We start from the raw sequence: 26,928 nt of genomic DNA on the forward strand, positions 1-26,928 counted from the left end.
ACAGAGGGATCTGTTCTAGAATCAGTCCTCACAAGAGAGTTGAAGAACTCAGAGTAGTTGAGATGCAGACTCATTGTCACCACCCCCAGGAACCCTCCCTCCCATCTGGATCCTCTTCACTTTCAAGTCTAATTAAGGAATATTATCAGAAATCATTTTATTTCAAGGATCTTCACATCCTAAACTCCACATGACCTGAGCAGAACTCTTTAATTCTAACTCCCCATTCCCTCCTAAAAACATGCTTCTCCTGCACACTTCAACTTAATATGGCTCTTGATTCTTCTTTTCCCCTCATGACCTACATTTAATCCTTTAGCATGTCATGTGATTCTATTTCCAAAGTACATAACGAATCTATCCACTTCTCTCCATTCCTACTTTATCACCCTAGTCCAAACCACTCAGATTAATCTTAACAGAATCTAGCTTGTCTCCCTCTTACCTCTCTGGTGTCTTCCCCTACTCCTCCAATCTATTCCCTCCCTAGCAGCCTGGAGTGGTTTCTTACATATGCCAATCGGATCATGCCACGCTCCTTTAAAAATTCTACAAAGGTTTTCTACTGTACCTAGAATAAAATTCAAACTTCTCCCCTATAAAACCGTCTCTATTTGGACTCTCTACTCCTGCCCCACTCCACCTCACTCCACAAGCCCCGTCTGTTCTAGCCACAGTGGCCTTTCCCAAATCCTTTCCTAAATTTGTTCCAGCCTGAGGGCCTGGCACTCTCTGGAATATACTCTACCAAAGAATCTTTACTGCCTTTCTTCCCCATTTAGTTCTCAATGTCACCTTCTACATTTTCAGAGGCCTTTCCAGATCTCTATAGCTAAAGTAGGCACCCCTTCTCATTAAATGTTTACCACATCACTCTGGTTCCTTCCTTAACAGCACTCATGACCTGAAATCATTTTGCTTATTTGTTTGCTTGCTCCATGAGAGCAGGACCTTCTTTATCTTGTTCATCACTGTATCCCTTATGCTTAGAAAAGTGAGAACAGTACCTGATCCACAGTAAACATTTAATAATGAATATTAAATATTGAGTGAGTTACACATTGCTTTTATACTCAGATTTTTTTTCCTGACAAATTGATCTCAGAGGAAAAGCAAGGTGTTTATCACACATACATAAATGTTATAGAATCTTAGAGTTGACTGAATCCTAGGCTTTCTGAGGCAAATTCAGAGCTATCCTCTGTATCAAATCTTACAACTGATCTTGATTTTTATGCTGGATAGGGACTCCATTTCAATTCTGCATTTCTTGAAATGACTAACATATATTATCAATGTTATTTTGTAGTACATATCCTTTTTTTAATAGTGCTTAAAAGTTTATAAACTTACCAAAATTCTCTGATAAGCAACTCAACCAATAAGATTTTTCTGGCACAGACAGGATCTCAAATATTCTTCAATGGATGAGATTTTAGTGTTTTCTAACTGTGCAATGATGCCAAAGAAATATTATTCTCTGGCTTCAAATAAAGGAATACCTTTGAAGTATCAAAAATAAAACTAATTCTTGTAAGAAAACAAAAGAGTAAATGGAAGCTTTTATTAGTGAAACAAGTCAATTTATTATTTTCCAGCAAGGCCTTTTCCCTCTATAAATGAGACGACTACTTTACAGTACTTTACAACATAACTTAGTTTTTTGATGTTTTCGGAAAACGAAAGATTTCTCTGGAAATTAGGAAAGTAAATATTTTGGGAAGAATAACTACAGGAAGTTACTTTTCAATTAACAGGCTTGTCTACTGGTATATAACTACATAATTTTTCTTCTTAATAAAGCTATCAAGTACTAGCCAACAAAGAACCTACCTTTAGAAAACTGAGTCAGAAAGTTTCTACTTAAATAGGAAATAAGCAATCTAACATACCAATCACACATCACCTTAACAAGGCAATTTACATAATTAGGTATAAATTATTATCTTTATGTTGATTAAGGTCCTAGCAAAAACTCAATTGGTCTGTTATCTCAAGTTCAAACTACACTCACCTGGCTATAAAGGTAAACTTCACAATGGAATTGAGCCTGTTTGACTAAGGGAGAAACTCTCTTTAATATTGCACATTTTCTTTCATGAAAAACAAGGATTATTAAGTCAGGGCCATCTTGGTTCTGAATCTCTCCATTTTCGTTGGAAGAAGACTCACCATCTCTTTACTAAGCTCTAGCTCAACTTCTATCTCCTGGGCAGCCTCAGGGTGCTTTTCACAATAATCGACAATAAATTTGTAATGTTCCAATGATGTTGCCAAGTTTTCTAGCTCTTTCTTGGGATCTGCAGTGATGATTTTGCCATAGAGACGGGCAACTCGAAACTTAGCTAACATGGCAGGGCGAAGAACATCTTCCCCTATATGCTCAGGAAATACTTTGTTCGGGTCTCTCAGGGAGTCTAAAAAGAGCTGGTAGTACTTCAGTGCTGACTTATTAAGATTATTTATTTTTTTTACAATGTGTGAATCAGGATCCCTCAGCTTGTCAGCAATGGCAACCTTCAAATCCATCATATCATAGTAAGCATGTGCAATCTCAAACTGAATCTGTCTGTTGACCAACAGGTAATACTGTGGATTCAGGTCTACAATGAGGGGCTCTAACATGGCTATTCTACGCTTATGCATCTTGCACCGTCTCTCCATATCGGTCTCAAAGAATGCAAGCACCTTAAACAGAGCACTGTGGTCTTGGACAACTTCAATATGGTCAGTGACATAACCATCAATCTGAAAGAACTCTTTTGCCTCAAAGACATAGTGTTGACCCAATAAGAAAAGTTCTCTGGCTTCTTCAAAATCTAAAGGTCTCAAATAGCTCACTTTCTCTTCCACCGCAGAGATGGCATCACACAGCTCACCGGTTCCAAACTGCACGGCTTTTTTCCTTACGCTTTCTTCCTCATCTAGTTCCTTTTTCCTCAAAGCTCTAAGTTCAGACTGTTTATCAAGATCAAGCTCCCCTATGTTGTCCTGAAACAAAAACATAAATTATGGTTAGGTAGGACACTGATCTCCTGCTCTCAAATAATATGGCAAACCTAAGAGTAAAGAAAAGAAAGCCCTCTTCCAGCTGGAGTTAAAGAGATACTACAATCTTTTTTTTTTTTTTAATGTTTATTTATTTTGAGAGAGAGAGAGAGCACACATGCATGCTAGCATGCAAGCAGGGGGCGGGACAGAGAGATAGGAGAGAGAGAACTCCTCCAAGCAGGTTCTGCCCTGTCGGCACAGAGCCTGAGTCGGGGCTCGAACTCACAAACTGTGAGATCAAAACCTAGGCTGAAATCAAGAGTTGGATCCTTAACCAACTGACCCACCCACGCACCCCAGGAAGTACTATAATCTTAAATACCTTTTAAAACTTTCTTCTAATTATATTTCAATTGTATTAAAAATGTAAGAAACAGGGGCGCTGGGGTAGCTCAGTAGGTTGAGGGTCCAACCCTTGGTTTCGGCTCAAGTCATGATCTCACAGTTTCTTGAGTTTGAGCACCTCATCAGGCTCTGCGCTGGCAGTGTGGAGCCTGCTTGGGATTCTCTCTCTCTACCCCTCCCCGACTCATTCTGTCTCTCTCAAGATAAATTAATAAACTTTAAAAAATGGTTAAAGTGGTAAATTTAAAAAAATGTAAGAGGGGGCGCCTAGGTGACTCAGTCAGTCCGTTGAGCGTCCGACTTTGGCTCAGGTCATGATCTTGCAGTTCATGAGTTCGAGCCCCACATCAGGCCCTGTGCTGACAGCTCAGAGCCTGGAAACTGCTTTGAATTTTGTGTCTCCCTCTCTCCCTGCCCCACCCCTGCTTGCACTGTCTCTCAAAACAAATAAACATTTTTAAAAATGCAAGAAATAGGAAAAATTATTTAAATAAATTAAGCTGCTTATATATGACTTTCTTCTTTGGAGAACTAAAACTCATTTATAGTTTCTTCTTCAGGTAAGACAAATGCATATGAAAGAATTTTAGAGACTCTGAAACATTATACATATGTAAGACTATAATCTACATCCTAAAATGTTTCACAGAGGTGTGCCTGGGTGGCTCAGTCGGTTAAGCCTCTGACTTCAGTTCGGGTCATGATCTCCCAGTTCATGAGTTCGAGCTCCGTGTTGGGCTCTGTGCTGACAGCTCAGAGCCTGGAGCCTGCTTCAGATTCTGTGTCTCCCTCTCTCCCTGCCCTCCTTTGCTCACACACACTCTCTCTCTCAAAAATAAACATTAAAAAATTTTTTTTTAATATTTCGCAGAGACGCCATTAAGATTAATGATATGATATTTATGCTAGAAGGTATTCAGTGAAATACAGAGAAACGTTCTAGGTCTCGAAGACACTAAAGTGAAGATACAGTTTAATCTACCATCATAGTTAAAGTTATCTCCCCTACTTCTCAGGGGAAAAAAAAAAAAGTAAAATGGTTTAAAAAATAGACTAAGCTTGGGGCACCTGGGTGGCTCAGTCGGTTAAGCGTCCGACTTCAGCTCAGGTCACGATCTCACGGTCCGTGAGTTTGAGCCCCGCGTCTGGCTCTGGGCTGATGGCTCAGAGCCTGGAGCCTGCTTCCGATTCTGTGTCTCCCTCTCTCTCTGACCCTCCCCCGTTCATGCTCTGTCTCTGTCTCAAAAATAAATAAACGTTAACAAAAAAAATTTTTTTTTTAAATTAAAAAAAAAAATAGACTAAGCTCATCCTTCTCAATAAAACTGAACATGAACATCAGATCCCTCTGTGCTCAACCCCCAAGCCCTTTGTTCCTTCCACTCAACATTGTCCCTAGATCTGCACTGTTCAGAACAGTAGCCATTGGCCACATTTGGATGACTACTGGGCATTGGAAATGTGGGAAGTTCAAACTGAGATGTGGGCTGTATGTATAAAATATACACCCAATTTCTAAGACTTAATACAAAAATAATTTTAAATCTCTTTAATTTAATACTGATGACTTATAGAAATAACAATTTTTTTATATTCTGGGCTTAAAGAATATAAAATTAATTCACCTTTTTTTCTTTTATGACGTGGCTATTAGAAAATTGAAAATTACAGGGGTGCCTGGGTGGCTCAGCTGGTTAAGTGTCCAACTCCTGGTTTCATCTCAGGTCTTAAACTCACAGTTTGTGAGTTTGAGCTTTGCATCATGCTCTGTGCTGAGGGCACAGAAACTTGTTCAGGATTCTCTCTCTCTGCCCCTCCCCTACTCTCTCAAAATAAATAAATAAACAAAAAAATTTTTTGAAAATTACATACATGGCTGGTATTCTATTTGTATTAGACAGCGCTGCTCTACAGGTGACTCTGTTCACACCCATGGCTGCAACTGCCATCCATGGGAGGATGTATAGCTATAAATGTATAGCTACAGCCCACACCTCTTCTCAAGCTCCAGACCCGTAACCACAGCTCCCTGTATGACCTCTCCTCTAAGAACACTCAGAGGTTCTGCGTCCACGGGATGTCCACAATGGAACTCTATTCTTCTTCAGCAGTTTCCCGTCCTAGTGTTGTTTTAGTGAAGAAGCCTCCATGAACACGGACAGCCAACAACCTAGGAATCCTCCTTGAGATGTCCCTCTGCTCTCCCCTTTATCCTTCACATTCAATCTATCACCAAGTCCTTTGCTTCCTAAATACCTCTGGAATCCATTCTTTCTTCTATCTCTTCTGCCACCACCCTAGATCAAGCTCCCTTCACATCTCACCTAGACTGTTCCAGTGGTCTTCTAACTAATCACCCTCCTCCACTGTTGCTTCCCAATTTATTCTCCATTCTGCTACCTAAATGATTGTCCCCAAACCCTTTAAGTCTTCATTCCTCGAAGGCCCTGCTCATTCCAGCTCCTTTCTGCCTCTGTCTTATATCACCTGCTCTCTCACTCCACTCCAGACTCACAGGCCTTTGTTCCATCCCGTCTAATTCACACTCCCTGTGCCACAGAACATGCTGTTTCGGCTGGTTGGAATGCCGTGCCTTCTTTTCTCCAGTCTAACTAATTTCTACTCATTCCCAGAGCTTCCTTCAAATGTTACTTCCTCCTATTATGTCTTCCATCATCGGTCTCTCCTCTGTGGACTTATCAAAGTTGCACTTTTACGTGAAGTAAAAAGCCAGGTCTATTCTTCTTCGTCACAGGACAATGACTAGCATAGAGCTGGCATAAATAAATTTGTGTAGGTCTTAAGCTTGGATTGAAGAACACTTTTCAGGTAAAAAGATGATCGAAGGATGAAATCAAACTAACAGTCAGATTAAGGAAAATCTGAGTAATTCAATAGCTGGCAACTATTTGAGTTTAAAGTAAGCAGGTGATAAGTTCTAGTGTCCAGTCTGGAAAATATCAACTAAATGAAGGGTATGAGTTAAATTACAGTGTATTTTGCCTCACACAATTATTTCAAACCCAAGCCCTAAGTCTCCAAAATTGTATTTACTCACTTGCTTTCAGGCTGCTTGTTTATTTACATGTTTTTTAGACCACTTTCTGAGCAGAAGAAAGCCGACAGCTCTTCCTGGCTCCAACTTCTCTAGACGAAAGACTCCCAGTTCTCCCCACTTCCTTTCTTTCCCAAATAAGCCTCATCTTTACCCTCTACCTCTAAAATGCTCTAATCTTTGCACGACATATCCTTCTGGGGTTTTGTGATTTGTTTGTTTAGTTTCATTTCATCTACTGGTTTAATAGGTTCTATATTAGTGCTAGTAAAACTTATTGTACTTTTTTTTTTTTTTCTTTTGTTGACTAAATTGGAGCTTTATTTTTTTTTTATTTATTTATTTTTTAATATATGAAATTTACTGTCAAACTGGTTTCCATACAACACCCAGTGCTCATCCCAAAAGGTGCCCTCCTCAATACCCATCACCCACCCTGCCCTCCCTCCCACCCCCCATCAACCCTCAGTTTGTTCTCAGTTTTTAACAGTCTCTAATGCTTTGGCTCTCTCCCACTCTAACCTCTTTTTTTTTTTTTCCTTCCCCTCCCCCATGGGTTTCTGTTATGTTTCTCAGGATCCACATAAGAGTGAAACCATATGGTATCTGTCTTTCTCTGTATGGCTTATTTCACTTAGCATCACACTCTCCAGTTCCATCCATGTTGCTACAAAAGGCCATATTTCATTTTTTCTCATTGCCACGTAGTATTCCATTGTGTATATAAACCACAATTTCTTTATCCATTCATCAGTTGATGGACATTTAGGCTCTTTCCATAATTTGGCTATTGTTGAGAGTGCCGCTATAAACATTGGGGTACAGGTGCCCCTATGCATCAGTACTCCTGTATCCCTTGGATAAATTCCTAGCAGTGCTATTGCTGGGTCATAGGGTAGGTCTATTTTTAATTTTCTGAGGAACCTCCACACTGCTTTCCAGAGCGGCTGCACCAATTTGCATTCCCACCAACAGTGCAAGAGGGTTCCTGTTTCTCCACATCCTCTCCAGCATCTATAGTCTCCTGATTTCTTCATTTTGGCCACTCTGACTGGCGTGAGGTGGTATCTGAGTGTGGTTTTGATTTGTATTTCCCTGATAAGGAGCGACGTTGAACATCTTTTCATGTGCCTGTTGGCCATCCGGATGTCTTCTTTAGAGAAGTGTCTATTCATGTTTTCTGCCCATTTCTTCACTGGGTTATTTGTTTCTCGGGTGTGGAGTTTGATGAGCTCTTTATAGATTTTGGATACTAGCCCTTTGTCCGATGTGTCATTTGCAAATATCTTTTCCCATTCCGTTGGTTGCCTTTTAGTTTTGTTGGTTGTGTCCTTTGCTGTGCAGAAGCTTTTTATCTTCATAAGGTCCCAGTAATTCACTTTTGCTTTTAATTCCCTTGCCTTTGGGGATGTGCCGAGTAAGAGATTGCTACGGCTGAGGTCAGAGAGGTCTTTTCCTGCTTTCTCCTCTAAGGTTTTGATGGTTTCCTGTCTCACATTCAGGTCCTTTATCCATTTTGAGTTTATTTTTGTGAATGGTGTGAGAAAGTGGTCTAGTTTCAACCTTCTGCATGTTGCTGTCCAGTTCTCCCAGCACCATTTGTTAAAGAGACTGTCTTTTTTCCATTGGATGTTCTTTCCTGCTTTGTCAAAGATGAGTTGGCCATACGTTTGTGGGTCTAGTTCTGGGGTTTCTATTCTATTCCATTGGTCTATGTGTCTGTTTTTATGCCAATACCATGCTGTCTTGATGATGACAGCTTTGTAGTAGAGGCTAAAGTCTGGGATTGTGATGCCTCCTGCTTTGGTCTTCTTCTTCAAAATTACTTTGGCTATTCGGGGCCTTTTGTGGTTCCATATGAATTTTAGGATTGCTTGTTCTAGTTTCGAGAAGAATGCTGGTGCAATTTTGATTGGGATTGCATTGAATGTGTAGATAGCTTTGGGTAGTATTGACATTTTGACAATATTTATTCTTCCAATCCATGAGCAGGGAATGTCTTTCCATTTCTTTATATCTTCTTCAATTACCTGCATAAGCTTTCTATAGTTTTCAGCATACAGATCTTTTACATCTTTGGTTAGATTTATTCCTAGGTGTTTTATGCTACTTGGTGCAATTGTGAATGGGATCAGTTTCTTCATTTGTCTTTCTGTTGCTTCATTGTTAGTGTATAAGAATGCAACTGATTTCTGCACATTGATTTTGTATCCTGCAACTTTGCTGAATTCATGTATCAGTTCTAGCAGACTTTTGGTGGAGTCTATCGGATTTTCCATGTATAATATCATGTCATCTGCAAAAAGCGAAAGCTTGACTTCATCTTTGCCAATTTTGATGCCTTTGATTTCCTTTTGTTGTCTGATTGCTGATGCTAGCACTTCCAGCACTATATTAAACAGCAGCGGTGACAGTGGGCATCCCTGTCGTGTTCCTGATCTCAGGGAAAAAGCTCTCAGTTTTTCCCCGTTGAGGATGATGTTAGCTGTGGGCTTTTCATAAATGGCCTTTATGATCTTTAAGTATGTTCCTTCTATCCCGACTTTCTCAAGGGTTTTTATTAAGAAAGGGTGCTGGATTTTGTCAAAGGCCTTTTCTGCATCGATTGACAGGATCATATGGTTCTTCTCTTTTTTTTTGTTAATGTGATGTATCACGTTGATCGATTTGCGAATGTTGAACCAGCCCTGCATCCCAGGAATGAATCCCACTTGATCATGGTGAATAATTCTTTTTATATGCTGTTGAATTCGATTAGCTAGTATCTTATTAAGAATTTTTGCATCCATATTCATCAGGGATATTGGCCTGTAGTTCTCTTTTTTTACTGGGTCTCTGTCTGGTTTAGGAATCAAAGTAATACTGGCTTCATAGAATGAGTCTGGAAGTTTTCCTTCCCTTTCTATTTCTTGGAATAGCTTGAGAAGGATAGGTATTATCTCTGCTTTAAATGTCTGGTAGAACTCCCCTGGGAAGCCATCTGGTCCTGGACTCTTATTTGTTGGGAGATTTTTGATAACCGATTCAATTTCTTCGCTGGTTATGGGTCTGTTCAAGCTTTCTATTTCCTCCTGATTGAGTTTTGGAAGAGTGTGGGTGTTTAGAAATTTGTCCATTTCTTCCAGGTTGTCCAATTTGCTGGCATATAATTTTTCATAGTATTCCCTGATAATTGTTTGTATCTCTGAGGGATTGGTTGTAATCATTCCATTTTCATTCATGATTTTATCTATTTGGGTCATCTCCCTTTTCTTTTTGAGAAGCCTGGCTAGAGGTTTGTCAATTTTGTTTATTTTTTCAAAAAACCAACTCTTGGTTTCGTTGATCTGCTCTACAGTTTTTTTAGATTCTATATTGTTTATTTCTGCTCTGATCTTTATGATTTCTCTTCTTCTGCTGGGTTTAGGCTGCCTTTGCTGTTCTGCTTCTATTTCCTTTAGGTGTGCTGTTAGATTTTGTATTTGGGATTTTTCTTGTTTCTTGAGATAGGCCTGGATTGCAATGTATTTTCCTCTCAGGACTGCCTTCGCTGCATCCCAGAGCGTTTGGATTGTTGTATTTTCATTTTCGTTTGTTTCCATATATGTTTTAATTTCTTCTCTAATTGCCTGGTTGACCCACTCATTCGTTAGTAGGGTGTTCTTTAACCTCCATGCTTTTGGAGGTTTTCCAGACTTTTTCCTGTGGTTGATTTCAAGCTTCATAGCATTGTGGTCTGAAAGTATGCATGGTATAATTTCAATTCTTGTAAACTTATGAAGGGCTGTTTTGTGACCCAGTATATGATCTATCTTGGAGAATGTTCCATGTGCACTCGAGAAGAAAGTATATTCTGTTGCTTTGGGATGCAGAGTTCTAAATATATCTGTCAAGTCCATCTGATCCAATGTATCATTCAGGGCCCTTGTTTCTTTATTGACCGTGTGTCTAGATGATCTATCCATTTCTGTAAGTGGGGTGTTAAAGTCCCCTGCAATGACCACATTCTTATCAATAAGGTTGCTTATGTTTATGAGTAATTGTTTTATATATCTGGGGGCTCGGGTATTTGGCGCATAGACATTTATAATAGTTAGCTCTTCCTGGTGGATAGACCCTGTGATTATTATATAATGCCCTTCTTCATCTCTTGTTACAGCCTTTAATTTAAAGTCTAGTTTGTCTGATATAAGTATGGCTACTCCAGCTTTCTTTTGGCTTCCAGGAGCATGATAAATAGTTCTCCAACCCCTCACTCTCAATCTAAAGGTGTCCTCAGATCTAAAATGAGTCTCTTGTAGACAGCAAATAGATGGGTCTTGTTTTTTTATCCATTCTGATACCCTATGTCTTTTAGTTGGCGCATTTAATCCATTTACATTCAGTGTTATTATAGAAAGATATGGGTTTAGAGTCATTGTGATGTCTGTATGTTTTATGCTCGTAGTGATGTCTCTGGTACTTTGTCTCACAGGATCCCCCTTAGGATCTCTTGTAGGGCTGGTTTCGTGGTGACAAATTCCTTCAGTTTTTGTTTGTTTGGGAAGACCTTTATCTCTCCTTCTATTCTAAATGACAGACTTGCTGGATAAAGGATTCTCGGCTGCATATTTTTTCTGTTTAGCACACTGTAGATATCGTGCCAAGCCTTTCTGGCCTGCCAAGTTTCAAAGGAGAGATCAGTCACGAGTCTTATAGGTCTCCCTTTATATGTGAGGGCACGTTTATCCCTTGCTGCTTTCAGAATTTTCTCTTTATCCTTGTATTTTGCCAGTTTCACTATGATATGTCGTGCAGAAGATCGATTCAAGTTACGTCTGAAGGGAGTTCTCTGTGCCTCTTGGATTTCAATGCCTTTTTCCTTCCCCAGTTCAGGGAAGTTCTCAGCTATAATTTGTTCAAGTACCCCTTCAGCACCCTTCCCTCTCTCTTCCTCCTCTGGGATACCAATTATGCGTATATTATTTTTTTTTAGTGTATCACTTAGTTCTCTAATTTTCCCCTCATACTCCTGGATTTTTTTATCTCTCTTTCTTTCAGCTTCCTCTTTCTCCATAACTTTATCTTCTAGTTCACCTATTCTCTCCTCTGCCTCTTCAAGCCGAGCCATCGTGGATTCCATTTTGTTTTGCAATTCGTTTAAAGCGTTTTCAACTCCTCGTGACTGTTCCTTAGTCCCTCGATCTTTGTGGCAAGAGATTCTCTGCTGTCCTGTATACTGTTTTCAAGCCCAGCGATTAATTTTATGACTATTATTCTAAATTCACTTTCTGTTATATTATTTAAATCCTTTTTGATCAGTTCATTAGCTGTTGTTATTTCCTGGAGATTCTTCTGAGGGGAATTCTTCCGTTTGGTCATTTTGGAGAGTCCCTGGCGTGGTGAGGACCTGCAGTGCACTTCCCCTGTGCTGTGGTGTATAACTGGAGTTAGTGGGCGGGGCCGCAGTCCGACCCGATGTCTGCCCCCAGCCCACTGCTGGGGCCACAGTCAGACTGGTGTGTGCCTTCTCTTCCCCTCTCCTAGGGGCGGGATTCACTGTGGGGTGGCGTGTCCCGTCTGGGCTACTTGCACACTGCCAGGCTTGTGTTGCTGGGGATCTGGCGTATTAGCTGGGGTGGGTAGGCAAGGTGCACGGGGGCTGGAGGGGCAGGCTTAGCTCGCTTCTCCTTAGGTGATCCACTTCAGGAGGAGCCCTGTGGCAGCGGGAGGGAGTCAGATCCGCTGCCGGAGGTTTGGCTCCGCAGAAGCACAGAGTTGGGTGTTTGCGCGGAGCGAGCAAGGTCCCTGGCAGGAACTGGTTCCCTTTGGGATTTTGGCTGGGGGATGGGCGGGGGAGATGGCGCTGGCGCCTTTGTTCCCCGCCAAGCTGAGCTCTGCCGTCCGGGGGCTCAGCAGCTCTCCCTCCCTTTGTCCTCCAGCCTTCCCGCTTTCCGAGCAGAGCTGTTAACTTATGACCTCCCAGACGCTAAGTCGCGCTTGCTGTGGGAACACAGTCTGTCCGGCCCCTCCGCTTTTGCCAGCCAGACTCGGGGGCTCTGCTTGGCCGGCGAGCCGCCCCTCCGCCCCGGCTCCCTCCCGCCAGTCCGTGGAGCGCGCACCGCCTCGCCGCCCTTCCTACCCTCTTCCGTGGGCCTCTAGTCTGCGCTTGACTCCGGAGACTCCCTTCTGCTAATCCTCTGGCGGTTTTCTGGGTTCTTTAGGCAGGTGTAGGTGGAATCTAAGTGATAGGCAGGACGCGCTGTGAGCCCCGCGTCCTCCTACGCCGCCATCTTCCGGAACCCCCCTCAAACTTATTGTACTTTAATGCATGCATGCATGCATAAAAAAAAAAAAAAAAAAAAAAAAGCGTTACTCCTCCAGGAAAGTCTTCTATGTATCTACACTTAGTATATTGCAACCAAATGATTTATTTTTCTCCTTAGTGGTTAGAAACTAGGATTCAGTACAGATTGGTAATGATGATGATAACCATTAACATTTATTGAGGACTTAGTATGTCTAGGGCACTTTTCTGAGCCCTTTGCATATATATTAATTTAACTCTGATAACAATATTAAGTACTATTATTTAAAAAAATTTTTTAATGTTTATTTATTTTTGAGAGAGACAGAGCACAAGCAGGGGAGGGGCAGGGAGAGAGGGAGACACAGAATCAGAAGCAGGCTCCAGGCTCTGAGCTGTCAGCACAGAGCCTGATATGGGGCTCGAACTCACAAACCATGAGATCATGACCTGAGCCAAAGTAGGATGCTTAACCGACTGAGCCACCCAGGCGCCCTAAGTAAGTACTATTATTATTTCCACCTTCTTTGTGATAATATTGAGACAAAGAGAGTTTAAGTAAATTGCCACACACAAACAGCTATAAACTGGCAGGGCTGTTTCCAGATATATATTTTTCTAAAAATAATATAAATATACTTATATACTGTATAAAGTGTATAAAGGTTAGTAAGAATTGTTTCCTACCCTCAAATTGCTTATAGTCTAAAAAGAGGTGAAGGAATAAGATACGAATATGAACAGAGCTAATACAAAGCAAAACCTAAGTGATTTATGAAAGGCAATGAAAGTTCTATAGAGTTTAAAGGAGAGAAATGATATCTGTACAATATGAAGAATTACTCACTGAATAATTAATTTATTGAGAACCTGTAATGCCTGGAGATAATGATAACATGAATATGATGCAGTCCCCACCTCTCAAGAAATTTATATTCTATCCAAAGAAGAGTCTCTAAGGAAGAAGTGGTATTTGAGATGGACCCTGAACACTAAGATTCTAAAAGGCAGAGATGGGAGAGCTAGAAATATTTGAGAGCATTCTGCATGCTTTGCATAATAAACATGCAAAGAGCCCAATGGGCATAATTCCCAGTTTAGGCTTTTACTTACATCCTGCTTATTTAAGAAAGAAAAGGCATTACCTGCATGGAAAGCTGGGCATTCTGCAGGAGAGTCAAACAATATTTGATCCAGCATCTTGCTATTTCTCCTTTTCTTTGATGATAAAGCTCTGGCACATCTCCTTCAGCTTCAGTAGCTAAAATCACATAACATGATTTATCTAAGTTAATGGTCACAATCGTAATTTGCATTGTGTATGACATTCTTTTTACACCACTTCTTCCTGAATTTAAGAGGAACAGATTCTCACTGAAGCAACAGGGAGGGAGGGGAGGGGGGGAACCCACCCAAAATTCCTACTACCAGAGGAAGTAGGAATAATCTCTGCTATTATTTTTGTACATTTCTTTCCGATTTTTTCTTATGTGTTATCTGTAGGCAAAAACTAAGGTCACACTGTATATTCCATTTTGAATACAGCTTTTTCCTTATATATTATACCACTAACATTTTACCCATATCTTATCAACTCTAACATTTTCAAGTACAGAATTACATAAAATTAAAGAGATGCTCCCTACTTTATATAACCATTCTTTTACTTCTGGGCATGCATTGTTTCCAATTCTTCTATAGCAAGCAAGTCTAAACAGAAAGATCTCTGTGCATAAACCTGTCTGAATTTTGGATTATTTCCTTAGGACAGATTCCTAGAAGGAGAATTTACTGGGTCAGAGTTTGTAACATCCTTTGTAACGTGAAGCAACATTTTCCACCACCATATTAGATTTAATGCAATATTACTATGAATCTGTGTACTTTCCTCTGTAGTCCACCTTTTCCCATCAACACGGTGTGCCACCAACACCAAGTAGAGCAAACCCAGTATCCAGCTCTCCAAGGAGAGAATCAAGTCACTACATCCCGTGCAACACAGAAACATGGCACTGAAACAAGTCACTGATGGTTTGATTATCTCCTTCAGATGAACATTTGTCTCAGCAGAAAAAGCAGTTTTTGTCTCCAACAGTAAAACTAAGGAAACAACGTACAGTCGATTCTCATTATCTGTGGTAGTCGTGTTCCAAGAAGTCACCGTGAACACTGAATTAGCAAGTGCTCAAACATTGCTCCTCAGGAAAATACACGGTTAGATTCCTTTGAGCTTCTGGTCACATTTTTATTAACTGATTATTTTGACTGTGTTTCTGTTTAAAGATTCCTTATTTAATATATATTGTTGACTCATTAACATTGAACTCATAACCAACAGCACTACAACTTGTGCTAACACTGTCATTTCTCCATAAGGTCCATGACAGCCTTCATGTGCTTACGGACACTGGACAGCACTTTAGCACTCCGTTTGGAGGCCATTTTAAACAGTGAAATTGCCAACAACAAAAAAAAACAACACAAAAATGTGAAAAATGGGGTACCAAATAAGCCACAAAAAGGACATTTCCTCACTGTATGAGAGTTGAAACAAGAAGGCAGAGTGTTGCCTTGTTCAACACCAGCTAGGAATGCGCATCTCAGGTGACTCAAATGTCTGCAAATGATCACAGAAGTGCCCCAAGTACTGTGTTCGGGGTTACAAGTTAATCGTAGCAACAGGTGAATTTGCGAGTTTGGAATCCATAAATAATGAGGACTGACTATACTTTGGAACTTGTACTTAGATATGGAGTCCTTTTTCTTTCTTTTTCAGAAATAGCTTGTAGATCTGGGTACTTGACTTCGTTAAGGTTTGGAAGCAAAAATTACCCGGTTGAAAATTTAGTAAAATGTGCTCAGGGGCCCTGTGTAAGTATGTTACTGATTTTATAATAATAAAAAGTACGAATTTTTTTTAATTGAGGTACAACTGACATATGACATTTTAGTTGAGCCTTGAACAACACAGGTTTGAACTGCACAGTCCTATTTATACATGAATTTTTTTAGTACAGTACTGTAAATGTATTTTCTCTTTCTTATGGTTTTCTGAACAGTTTCTTTACTCTGACTTATTTCATTGTAAGATTAGAGTATATAATACATACACAAAATATGTGTTAATTGTTATGGTAAGGCATCTGGTCAACAGTAAGCTCTTAGTGATTTAAGTTCTGGGGAGTCAAAAGTTATACATGGATCTTTAACTACACAGGAGATAGGTGCCCTGACACTCCACATTATTCAAGGATCAACTATAGTGTTATACACACAAAGATTTGATGTTTGTATGTACTGTGAAATGATCATTACAGTAAGTCTGGTTAATATTTATCACCATACACAATTCAGTTTTTCTTGTAATGAGACTATTTTTTTTTAATGTTTATTTATTTATTTATTTTGAAAGAGAGAGAGAGTGCAAGCAGAGGAGGGGCAGGCAGAGAGAAAGAGACAGGGAGAGAGAGAATCCCAAGCAGGCCCTGCACTGTCAGCTCTGAGCCTGACATAGGGCTTGAACTCTCGGCACACCAAGAGGTACATCTTTAAAGTCTTATTATAAGGGGCGCCTTGGTGGCTCAGCCCATTAAGCATCCAACTCTTGATTTTGGCTCAGGTCATGATCTCATGGTTTGTGAGTTTGGGCCACACATCGTGGGTTTGAGCTCCGCATTAGGCTCCCTGCTGACAACGCGGGGCCTACTTGGGATTCTCCCTCTCTCTCTGCCCCTCCCCTGCTCCCGCTATCTCTCAAAATAAATAAATAAGCTTAAAAAAAAAAAGATATACCCTCTTAGCAACTTTCCAATACTCAATACAATATTAGCTATAGTCACCATGCTGTACATTACCATCCCATGACTTAATCATAATTGGAAGTTTATACCTTCCACTAAACAGGATTTTTTTCTCCTTCTTTTCCGGAATAATAATCTACTGTATATATACATCACGCTTCACTCATTCATTCATTCATTCATTCAATTATGTCCAGGGACAGAATTTAGTGATTCATCACGTACATGTAACACCCAGTGCTCATCCCAACCGATGTTTTCCTTAATGCCCCTCACCCCTTTAGCCCTTCCCCCACCCATCACCCTGCCAGCAACCCTCGGTTTATTCTCTGTATTTAAGAGTCTCTTACGGTTTGTCTCCCTCTGTTTTTGTATTATTTTTGCTTCTCTTCCCCTATGTTTATCTGTTTTGTTTCTTAAACTCCACATATGAGTGAAATCATATGATATTTGTCTTTCTCTGACTTACTTAGCTTAGCATAATACACTGTCCATGCTGTTGTAAACGGCAAGATTTCATTCTTTTTGATTGCCACGTAATATTCCACTGAACATATATACCACATCTTCTTTATCCATTCATCAGTCAATCGACATTTGGGCTCTTTCCATATTTTGGCTATTATCAATAGTACTGCTATAAACGTTGGAGTGCATGCGCCCCTTTGAATCAGCATTTTTGTATCCTCCGGATAAATACCTAGTAATTCAACTGCTGTGTTGTAGAGTAGTTCTATTTTTAGTTTTTTGAAGAACCTCCACACTGTTTTCCAGAGTGGCTGCACCAGTTTGCATTCCCACCAGCAGTGCAAAAGGGTTCCCTTTTTTCCACATCCTCACCAACACCTGTTGTTGCCTGAGTTGTTAATTTTAGGCATTCTGATGGGTGTGAGGTGGTATCTTATTGTGGTTTTGATTTGTATTTCTCTGATGATGAGCTATGTTGAGCATTCTTTCATGTGTCTGTTAGCCATCTGGATGTCTTCTTTGGAAAAATGTCTATTCATGTCTTTTGCCCATTTCTTTTTTTTTAGATTTTTTTTTTAATGTTTATTTTTGACAGAGAGAGAGAGAGAGAGAGACAGAGCATGAGCGGGGGAGGGGCAGAGAGAGAGGGAGACAGAATCCGAAGCAGGCTCCAGGCTCTGAGCTGTCAGCACAGAGCCCGACATGGGGCTCGAACTCACATGCTGCGAGATCATGACCTGAGCCGAAGTTGGATGCTCAACTGACTGAGCCACCCAGGCACTCCTCTTTTTTTTTTTTTAATGTTTATTTATTTTTGAGACAGACAGAAAGTGAGCAGGGGAGGGGCAGAAAGAGGGAGACACAGAATCTGAAGAAGGCTCCATGCTCTAGGCTGTCAGCACAGAGCCCGATGTGGGGCTTGAACTCACGAACTATGAAATCATGACCTGAGCTGAAATCGAATGCTTAACTGACTGAGGTACCCAGGAGCTCCTGCCCATTTCTTCACTGGATTATTTGTTTTTTGGGTGTTGCATTTGGTAAGTTCTTTATAGATTTTAGATACTAACCCTTTATCTGATATGTCATTTGCAACGATCTCCCATTCCGTCGGCTGCCTTTTAGTTTTGCTGACTGTTTCCTTCACTGTGCAGAAGCTTTTTATCTTGCTGAGGTCCCAACAGTTCATTTTTGCTTTTGTTTCCCTTGCTTCTGGAGACATGTCAACTAAGAAGTTGCTGCAGCCAAGGTCAAAGAGGTTTTTGCTTGTTTTCTCCTCTAGGATGTTGACAGCTTCTTGTCTTACATTCAGGTCTTCGTCCATTTTGAGTTTATTTTGGTGTATGATGTAAGAAAGTCGTCCAGGTTCATTCTTCTGCATGTCTCTGTCCAGTTTTCCCAACACCATTTGCTGAAGAGACTGTCTTTTTTCCAGTGGATATTCTTTCCAGCTTTGTCAAATATGTTTGTGGGTCCATTTCTGGGTTCTCTATTCTTAAAAAAAAATTTTTTAATGTTTATTTATTTTTGAGAGAGAGAGACAGAGTGTGAGCGGGGAAGGGGCAGAGAGAAAGGGAGACACAGAATCTGAAGCAGGCTCCAGGCTCCGAGCTGTTAGCACAGAGCCCAACGCAGGGCTCAAACCCACAAACCATGAGATCACAACCTGAGCCAAAGTTGGACGCTTAACCGACTGAGTCACCCAGGTGCCCCTGGGTTCTCTATACTGTTCCATTGATCTGAGTGTCTGTTTCTGTGCCTACCATAGTGTCTTGATGATTACAGCTCTGTACTACAGCTTGAAGTCCAGAACTATGATGTCTCCAGCTTTGGTTTTCTTTTTCAGGATTGCTTTGGTTATTTGGGTCTTTTCTGTTTCCACATAAATTTTAGGATTGTTTGTTATAGCTCTGTGAAGAATGCTGGTGTTATTTTGATAGGGATTGCTACACCACATTTTCTTTATCCACTCATCCATCGATGGACACTTAAGTTGTTTTCATGTCTTGGTGATTGTAAATAATACTGTAATAAACATGGAGGTGCATATATCTTTTCAAATTAGTGTTTTCTTTTTCTTTGGGTAAATACCCAGAAGTGGAATTACTGAACTATATGTTATTTCTATTTTTAATTTTTTGAGGAACCTCCATACTGTTTTCCACAGTGGCTACACCAATTTACATTCCCATCAACAGTGCACAGGGTTCCCTTTTATCCATATCCTTGCCAACACCTGTTATTTCTTGTCTTTTTCGTAAAAGCCATTCTCACAATTATGAGATAGTATCGCACTGTGGTTTTGATGTGCTCAAATACACATGTTAACTGTGATTTTTAAGACTAAATAAAACACTATACTTAAAAAACTAGACATTTGGATAGATCACTTATGTAGTATTCCAACCAAAAATGTATAATCTGAATCTTTTTTTTAATGTTCATTTTCAAGAGAGAGAGCACACACGCACGAGTGGGAGAGGAGCAGAAAGAGAGGAAGACAGAGGATCCGATGCAGACTTGGTGCTGACAGCAGACAGCCTGATGTGGGGCTCGAACTCATGAACTGAGAGATCATGACCTGAGCCAAGGTCGGACGCTTAACCAATTGTGCCATTCAGGTGACCCTGTACTCTGATTCTTAGCCTAAGGAAACATCAAACACCAACTGATGGAAATCCAGTGTAATAACTGGCTTATATTTTTCAAAAATATCTGTGTGATGAAAGAGAAAGAAAGGCTGAGGAACTGTTCCAGATTAAAGGACAGTAAAGAGGGGCGCCTGGGAGGCTCAGTGGATTAAGTGGCTAACTCTTGATTTCAGCTCAGGTCATGATGTCACGGTTTGTGAGACTGAGCCCAGTGTCGGGCTCTGCACCGATAGCACGAAGACTGCTAGGGATTTTCTCTCTCCTCTCTCTCTGTTCCTCCTCCACATGCATGTGCATGCATGCACACTCTATCAAAATAAATAAAATTTATTATTAAATTTTTTTAATGTTTATTATTTATTTTTGAGAGAGAAAGAGATAGAGTGCAAGCAGGGGAGGAGCAGAGAGGGAGACACAGAATCTGAAGCAGGCTGAAGGCTGTGAGCTGTCAGCACAGAGCCCAATGCAGGGCTCGAACTCACAAGCTGAGAGATCATGACCTGACCTGAAGTCGGACGCTTAACCGACTGAGCCACCCAGGTGCCCCTCAAATAAATAAAATTTAAAAAAAAATTTTTTTAAAGGACAATAAAGAGATGTGACAATTAAATGCAATATGAAATCATGAACTGGATACTGTAGTACTAGAAAAATTACTGTGAAAGTCATGACAGGGATAATTAATAAAATAGAAATATGCATTATAGAGAAAAGAACTGTATCAATGTTACATTTCCTGTTCTATGATTAGGTAGGAAAATATTCCTAGGAAATATACACTAAAGTATTAAAGGAGTAAAGGAGCCTAATATTTGCAATCTTCTCTCAAATGGTTCTGAATGAAAAATAAAATGTGATTGCAAATGAGGCAACTATTAAAAACTGGTGAATTAAAAATTTTTTTATGTTCTATTTATTTTTGAGAGCAAGAGAGACAGACCACGAGCAGGTGAGGGGCAGAGAGAGAGGGATACACAGAATCCGAAATGGGATCCAGGCTCTGAGCTGTCAGCACAGAGCCCGACGCGGGGCTCAAACTCATAGACCGCGAGATCACAACCTGAGCCGAAGTCGGACACTTAATCGACTGAGCCACCCAGGCGCCCCTAAAAATTGGTGAATTTAGAAGGGTATATGGCAGTTCTTTGTTCTGTTCTTGAATTTTCTAAAATTTAAAATGATTTCAAACTGTTTTTTAAAAGTTGTATAATAAAACATGCACATTATGAACTTACTGTCTTCTGTTGAGATCTTTCCAGTTTGACCAAAAATAACATTAGCAGCAGACAAACAGTGCCTGGCTTCCATAAAACATAGCTGTTGAAGAAATAAACAAGAGTAAATGCAATTATCACACAGCCTTATCTGCAATTAATACTTATATAAAGTCGTCTAGTATGGGAAAAGCTATAAAAACAGGTAAAAACCACTAAGGAGACCCTGTGTGGTTGCTGAACATTAAGACAGTAGATGACATGTTTCCTCTGGTTAAAAAGCTACCTAAAAGATTCAAGTAACAATGCCCCCAAACTCTTAATAATAATCCAAACTGGCTGCAAAACAACTCCTGATGGAAAGTTAGCTCTTTCAGGTTACCAGTAGGTACAACACAGGAGCGGCTACAATCCTAGACTTAGAATGTTCCAGACAGTCCTTCAGGTTCAGTCCACATAGCCAAAATGCCATGCATGATAAACTGTAGACCATTCACATCCTGTCAGAGGACTTGAAGATTTAATTTTCTTAGAGATATCTTCATACATCCCGCCATTCAAAGGCAAAACGGGTAAGTTTTGATAGGAAGAGATTCCTGTCTTCTAGAATTTTTGGAATTTACATGTGATGAATGAGGGTTCCCACCAAGTTTTGAAGTTAACAGATTTCCACAGATGAACTTTATAGAACTGCTTTACCAACACACTTGAAGACTTCCTAATTCAAATCTGGGCATGGTAAAGTTCTCAAACACTTAGAGAAGATCTCCTTGTTAATATAAACATTTTGCATTTATCATGTAAGTCACAGGACCAACCCAGCAGAAATACAAAGTTAAAGTCCAACTTTTAGTTGGAAGCCACCCTCATTAATTAAATGTCTAGTTCATATTAATAATACCTGATTTTGCTAAGAAGATTTTTAATGGTTGGCTAGGACTTTAAAATCTCAGCACAAAAGGCATCTCTCTATTATAGCAAATCAGAAGCCACCTTGCGAATAGCTGGGTACCACGTACAGTATTAGCCCAGCAACATCTATAGACCAAAATGAAGGTGTTAAACCTTGAAAACCCAAAGAAAGTTACAGTTTACATAAAGAAGCTTTAACTGTCCCTCTGCAATCCTTTACCCATCACTTCAGCTTTGTCCAGATTGCCTTCCTGCAAGCAACCACTGCTAGGACAGTGAGTGCCTTGTGCCCTCTAGGTGGCTGGTAAATGTGGGACTTTAGCACCTGCCAGGTATGGACACATCAAGTAGCAAAACCTCATCACTGGAACCAGATGAAGATGAGAATGATATAAATGACAACTGCATTTTTTTGGTAAAAATGGTTCAAATCTCTGCAATATAAATCAGCTAGTTGTAACAAAAACTTATAAAACGTTTTGGCTTAAAAAAAAAAGCACAGGGTGGGGGAGGTACTCATGAAAATTACTGCATGCTCCACATAAGCAATGCTTAACAACTTTAAATTTTTTATTACACTTTAAATTAATATCTAGATATCTTAGTACTATTAATATTGATGGAGTTTTCTTAATTAAAATCACAGTGAGTATGTAGCTTTAAAGTTGCTAAACAAAACAAAGAAGGGGCCTCTGGAAGCTATTAAAAAAGGTGCCACAAGCAGAGGCACCGGATAACACTTTTGATGATGACCACAATGAAATGGATTCATGAGAGTTAGATTTAACCGAATGCTCCAATATATGCAATAGCGTTACTTACACGCTTGATCTTAGACCAAAGTCCTAGAAGCGATGCTGCAGTCACCATAGCCCTTTCTCGCCTGCTAATAGCTTTTCTGAATGAAATTCTGTGGGACAATACTTTAAACATAGGGCGCATTTACAGAACCAGCACTAACAAAAAGCTTAGAAAGGATAAAGGCCCAGTAAGGATACGGCAGCAGGTAACCAGAGAGATTTAAGAAGGAACTCTGATAAGCAAAGATTTACCAAAAGTTCAGAGTGAATTAGAAATACAAATAAAAGTAATTTCTATTCCTGAATATCTTATTGAGGATTAACAGAAAATCCGGCTGGGAAAGGTGGCTTAAAAGTGTTTTAGCATTAAAACTCTTAGGGACTAAAGGAATAAACAGACCAATTAAAAGTATACCAACACGATTCTGAATAATTCTGATAAACAACCATGAAGCTCAAGTTTGTTCCTGTGGGATACTCCAGAAGAAATGTATCATAAAGAGCTACAACTCTGGAACTGAGTAGAGATATTTCCAACATGGAAAAATTACTACAGAGGAGTTAATTCTAAAGAATAACTGAAATGCATCACATGCTTTTATCGAAGCCCACATTTAACAGTCAACTTCCTCAGACAAATCCTCATAGTTAACAGATTACCACTGCATAAAAATAAACTTTTATCTATCAGATAAAATCTGCAATTTAAGGTAACATCTCACTAGAATGAACTGATAGTGTGCTATATCAAAAAAGAATTGGTCTTAGGTAACATGTAATTTTTAGGGCTAGCAGCATGTAAGACAATGATAAAACTCAGTATTTTACAATTCAAAAGGATTAATGCAATAGAAAGCTACAAAAGTTTACTATACTGGCAAACTGGGCTTTTTCTGTCCAGTTTATACCATAAAATAAAAGCTACCTGTTTTTAAAAGATGACATTTTCAAGGTACTACTCTCTCTCTCTCCCTCTCTCTCTGTCTAGTAGTATTTTTATACACACTATCAATAACTTTGTTAGATAACTATTTGAGAAGCTTACCTTATTGATGTAAAATTGTGACAAGGTAGCAGCATTAATAGCCCACTCTATAGGATGGTAGGCATTGTGTTCAAGTTGGCGTTTTAGGGTACTGTGACAATAATGAGCAGCCTTCTCAAACATTTCCATGTGCTGGTACACTTGAGCCAAGTAATAGAGGTTATGAGTATACACCTTCTCAAATCTATGAAGAAAAAGTGAATATTTGCGTAATGGTTTACATTTTATAAGGAACTTTCATATATATTTACCTTGATCTTCTTACCAACCCTTTGAGTTGGGTATGGCTATTGTATCTATTTAACAGATAAGGAAAACAGAGCCTCCTATTTGAACAGGGTCACATATCTAGTAAGTAGTAAATGGAGGTTTTTAAATCCATCTCAGAAACCACATTCTATTACCTTCAAAGGGTCTCAAAAGAAAATACTGTGCTTTTTGAAATAATCATCTTATCTATACTATGTAGAATTATCTGTGAGGGCTAATTTCTGTATCTACTCACCTTTTTGATCTCTCTTGTTCAGCAAGTTTCTCTTCATCAGGAAGAAAATGCTCAGTAGGATCAAGAGGAGGACTCCCAATCTACAATTAAAGAAAAACGAAACTCTGAAATTTTAAACTGTGAACACCAAGCGCCCTCTTCTGGAGAAACTGGAGAAATCAAAATTTTAAAAACCAGTATACTTCATTTTTTTTACTAGTTCATTTTCATGTTACCCAAGAAGTAATTTTCTTAACCATAAAATCTTAGAGTGTGCTACAAGCTCACACTTGACAAAATTTTAACTGCTGTTGGAGGTAAACCTCAAATACACTAAAAAAAAAATTCTACCAATTTGCCTTTAGAGATGCATAATTCTTTTTTAAATTTTTTCTTTAACGTTTTATTTATTTTTGAGACAGAGAGAGACAGAGCATGAACGGGGGAGGGGCAGAGAGAGAGGGAGACACAGAATCAGACGCAGGCTCCAGGCTCTGAGCCATCAGCCCAGAGCCCAACACGGGGCTCGAAGTCACGGACCGCGAGATCGTGACCTGAGCTGAAGTCGGACGCTTAACCGACTGAGCCACCCAGGCGCCCCTAGAGATGCATAATTCTTTAACTATTTTAAGTCTTAATTTTGTTTGGTAAAAAAAAGATCTCTTAAAAACCTACAAGGGTGCATGGGTGGCTCAGTCAGTTAAGCATCCAACTCTCGATATTGGCTCAGGCCATGATCTCACAGTTTGTGAGTTTGAGCCCCAAATCAGGCTCCATGTTGTCACCTGGGATTCTCTCTTTCTCTCTCTCTCTCTCTCTCAAAAATAAGTAAGTAAAACTTTTTTAAAAACCCAACAAATAAAAACCTACGTAAGTGGGATGTCTAGCTGGCTCAGTCAGTAGAGCACCCAACTCTTGATCTTGGGGTTGTGACTCCAAGCCCCATGTTGGGTATAGAGATTGCTTAAAAATAAAATCTTAAGGGGCGCCTGGGTGGCTCAGTCAGTAAGCATCCGACTTCAGCTCAGGTCATGATCTCGCAGTTCATGAGTTTGAGCCCCGCGTCGGGCTCTGTGCTGATAGCTTGGAGCCTGGAGCCTGCTTCAGATTCTGTGTCTCCCTCTCTCTCTGCTCCTCCCCCACTTACACTCTGTCTCTCTTTACAAAATAAATAAACATTAAAAATAAATAAATAAATAAATAAATAAATAAATAAATAAAATCTTAAAAAAAACCAACTCCATAAGTAGCTGTGCTGACAGCTCAGGGCCTTCAGCCTTCTTCTGATTCTGTGTCTCCCTCTCTCTCTGCCCCTCCCCAACTCATGCTCGCTCGCTCTCTCTGACTCTCTCAAAAATAAACGTTAAAAAAAATTGTTTTAATGAATACAATAAACTGCTCAATAATGAAAATCAAATCAAAGTTTTAAATATTTGCTCCATTAATTTTTTTGAGAGAATAAGAAACATATACCGATTACCCACTTTCAATACAGAGGCATTAAAACCAGTGATTCTATTGTTTACTGCCTTGGCCAAGTCACCCAATCTCTTGTGCTTCTGTTTCCTCATTTATAAAATTACCTCATAATTTCGTTATGAGGATTCAATGAGTTATTATGTGTAAATCACTTATGATGCCATCTTGAGCCTTCCAAAAAGCAGACCTACTTAACCTCTGCCTCATTCTACTTCTATGAGGATAGTCCCATCCGCAAGACCAGCCTTGCTTTAAAGTGAATTCACTAAACTCCAAATAGCAAAAATGTCTTCCATTTTTAAAAATGTGATTTTACATTCTGAATGTGAATGCTAAAAGTATCACAACTAGGGTTCCTAGAATTCACAGAAAGTAAAAACGGCTAAAACAGGAAGTAAGGCCCAAGGCACACACAACAGATAAGTAATTCTTCTAAGATCTCCTCAATAACTTTGAGGACTGTTTAATATGCTTACTCTTTTTTGATGGAAGGAATGAATGTATTGTTTTCCATACCTATTTCACTGTTAGGACTACCACATGTCATATATAACCCTAAGTCAAAGCACTCTCTTCTCTGAATTAAAACACAGGTATAATTGAGTACAAAGAGTTTGATATATGTTTTATGTTCCATACTAATACTAATTTTTAATGAAATATTATAGGTGTTTGGTATCTTCACATTTTATTTAGTTATTTATTTTAATGTCTGTTTTTATTTTGAAGAGGGGAGGGAGAGAGAGAGAATCCCAAGCAGGCTCCAACCTGTCAGCATAGAGCCTGACATGGGGCTCAATCTCACAAACCGTGAGATCGTGACCTGAGCCGAAATCAAGTTGGACACTTAACCAACTGAGCCACTCAGGCACCCCAGGGAGCTTGCATTCTAGTACTGAAGATGGGTGATAAACAAGATAAATCACTAAAATGAACCTTATGTTGGATAATGTTAAGTGTGAAGCAGAAAATAAAGTAGAAAAGGAGGACAGGAAGTGTTGGAGGGGTGGTCTGTAGCATTAACGGAGTGGCCAATGAGTCCTCACTGGATGGGAGACATGAGTCACGAGCTGAAGGGAATAAGTGAGTGAGCCAGGTAGATCCCAGAGGGAAGAGCAGTCTCAGCAGAGGAAACAGTTCAGTGCAAAGACCCTGAACCAGAAGCTTGTCTGGTGTGTTTCAGGAACAGCCAGAAGGCCAGTGTAGCTAGAGCACAACAAGACAGGAGACAACAGAAAAAGATAAAATTAGAGAAGTAATGGTAGCCAAATCAGATAATGTACTTGAAGTCTTCATAAGGTCTTTGGGGTCTACTCTGAATAAGATGGGAAAGCATTAGCAGACTCTGAGGGAAGCAGT

The 26,928-nt window shown here is 39.7% G+C and overlaps 1 protein-coding gene across 1 annotated transcript in view; it reads right to left on the reverse strand.

Annotated features, from left to right (window-relative positions):
• Positions 1–1,561: 1,561 nt before the first annotated feature.
• Positions 1,562–26,928, reverse strand: part of KIFBP (kinesin family binding protein) — a 41,298-nt gene continuing 15,931 nt past the window's right edge. Inside the window, exons 3-7 of the mRNA XM_078434321.2 lie at positions 24,112–24,191; positions 23,607–23,790; positions 20,871–20,952; positions 13,862–13,977; positions 1,562–2,991 (exon numbers count right to left, since the gene is read on the reverse strand). Coding sequence (XP_078290447.1) covers positions 2,116–2,991; positions 13,862–13,977; positions 20,871–20,952; positions 23,607–23,790; positions 24,112–24,191 — 1,338 coding nt within the window. The 3' untranslated portion in view covers positions 1,562–2,115. The remainder of the gene's footprint in view (positions 2,992–13,861; positions 13,978–20,870; positions 20,953–23,606; positions 23,791–24,111; positions 24,192–26,928) is intronic.

The sequence above is a fragment of the Panthera onca genome, chromosome D2 (genome assembly GCF_046562875.1).
Source record: "Panthera onca isolate mPanOnc1 chromosome D2, mPanOnc1 haplotype 2, whole genome shotgun sequence".
In the NCBI taxonomy this organism is placed as follows: Eukaryota; Metazoa; Chordata; class Mammalia; order Carnivora; family Felidae; genus Panthera; species Panthera onca.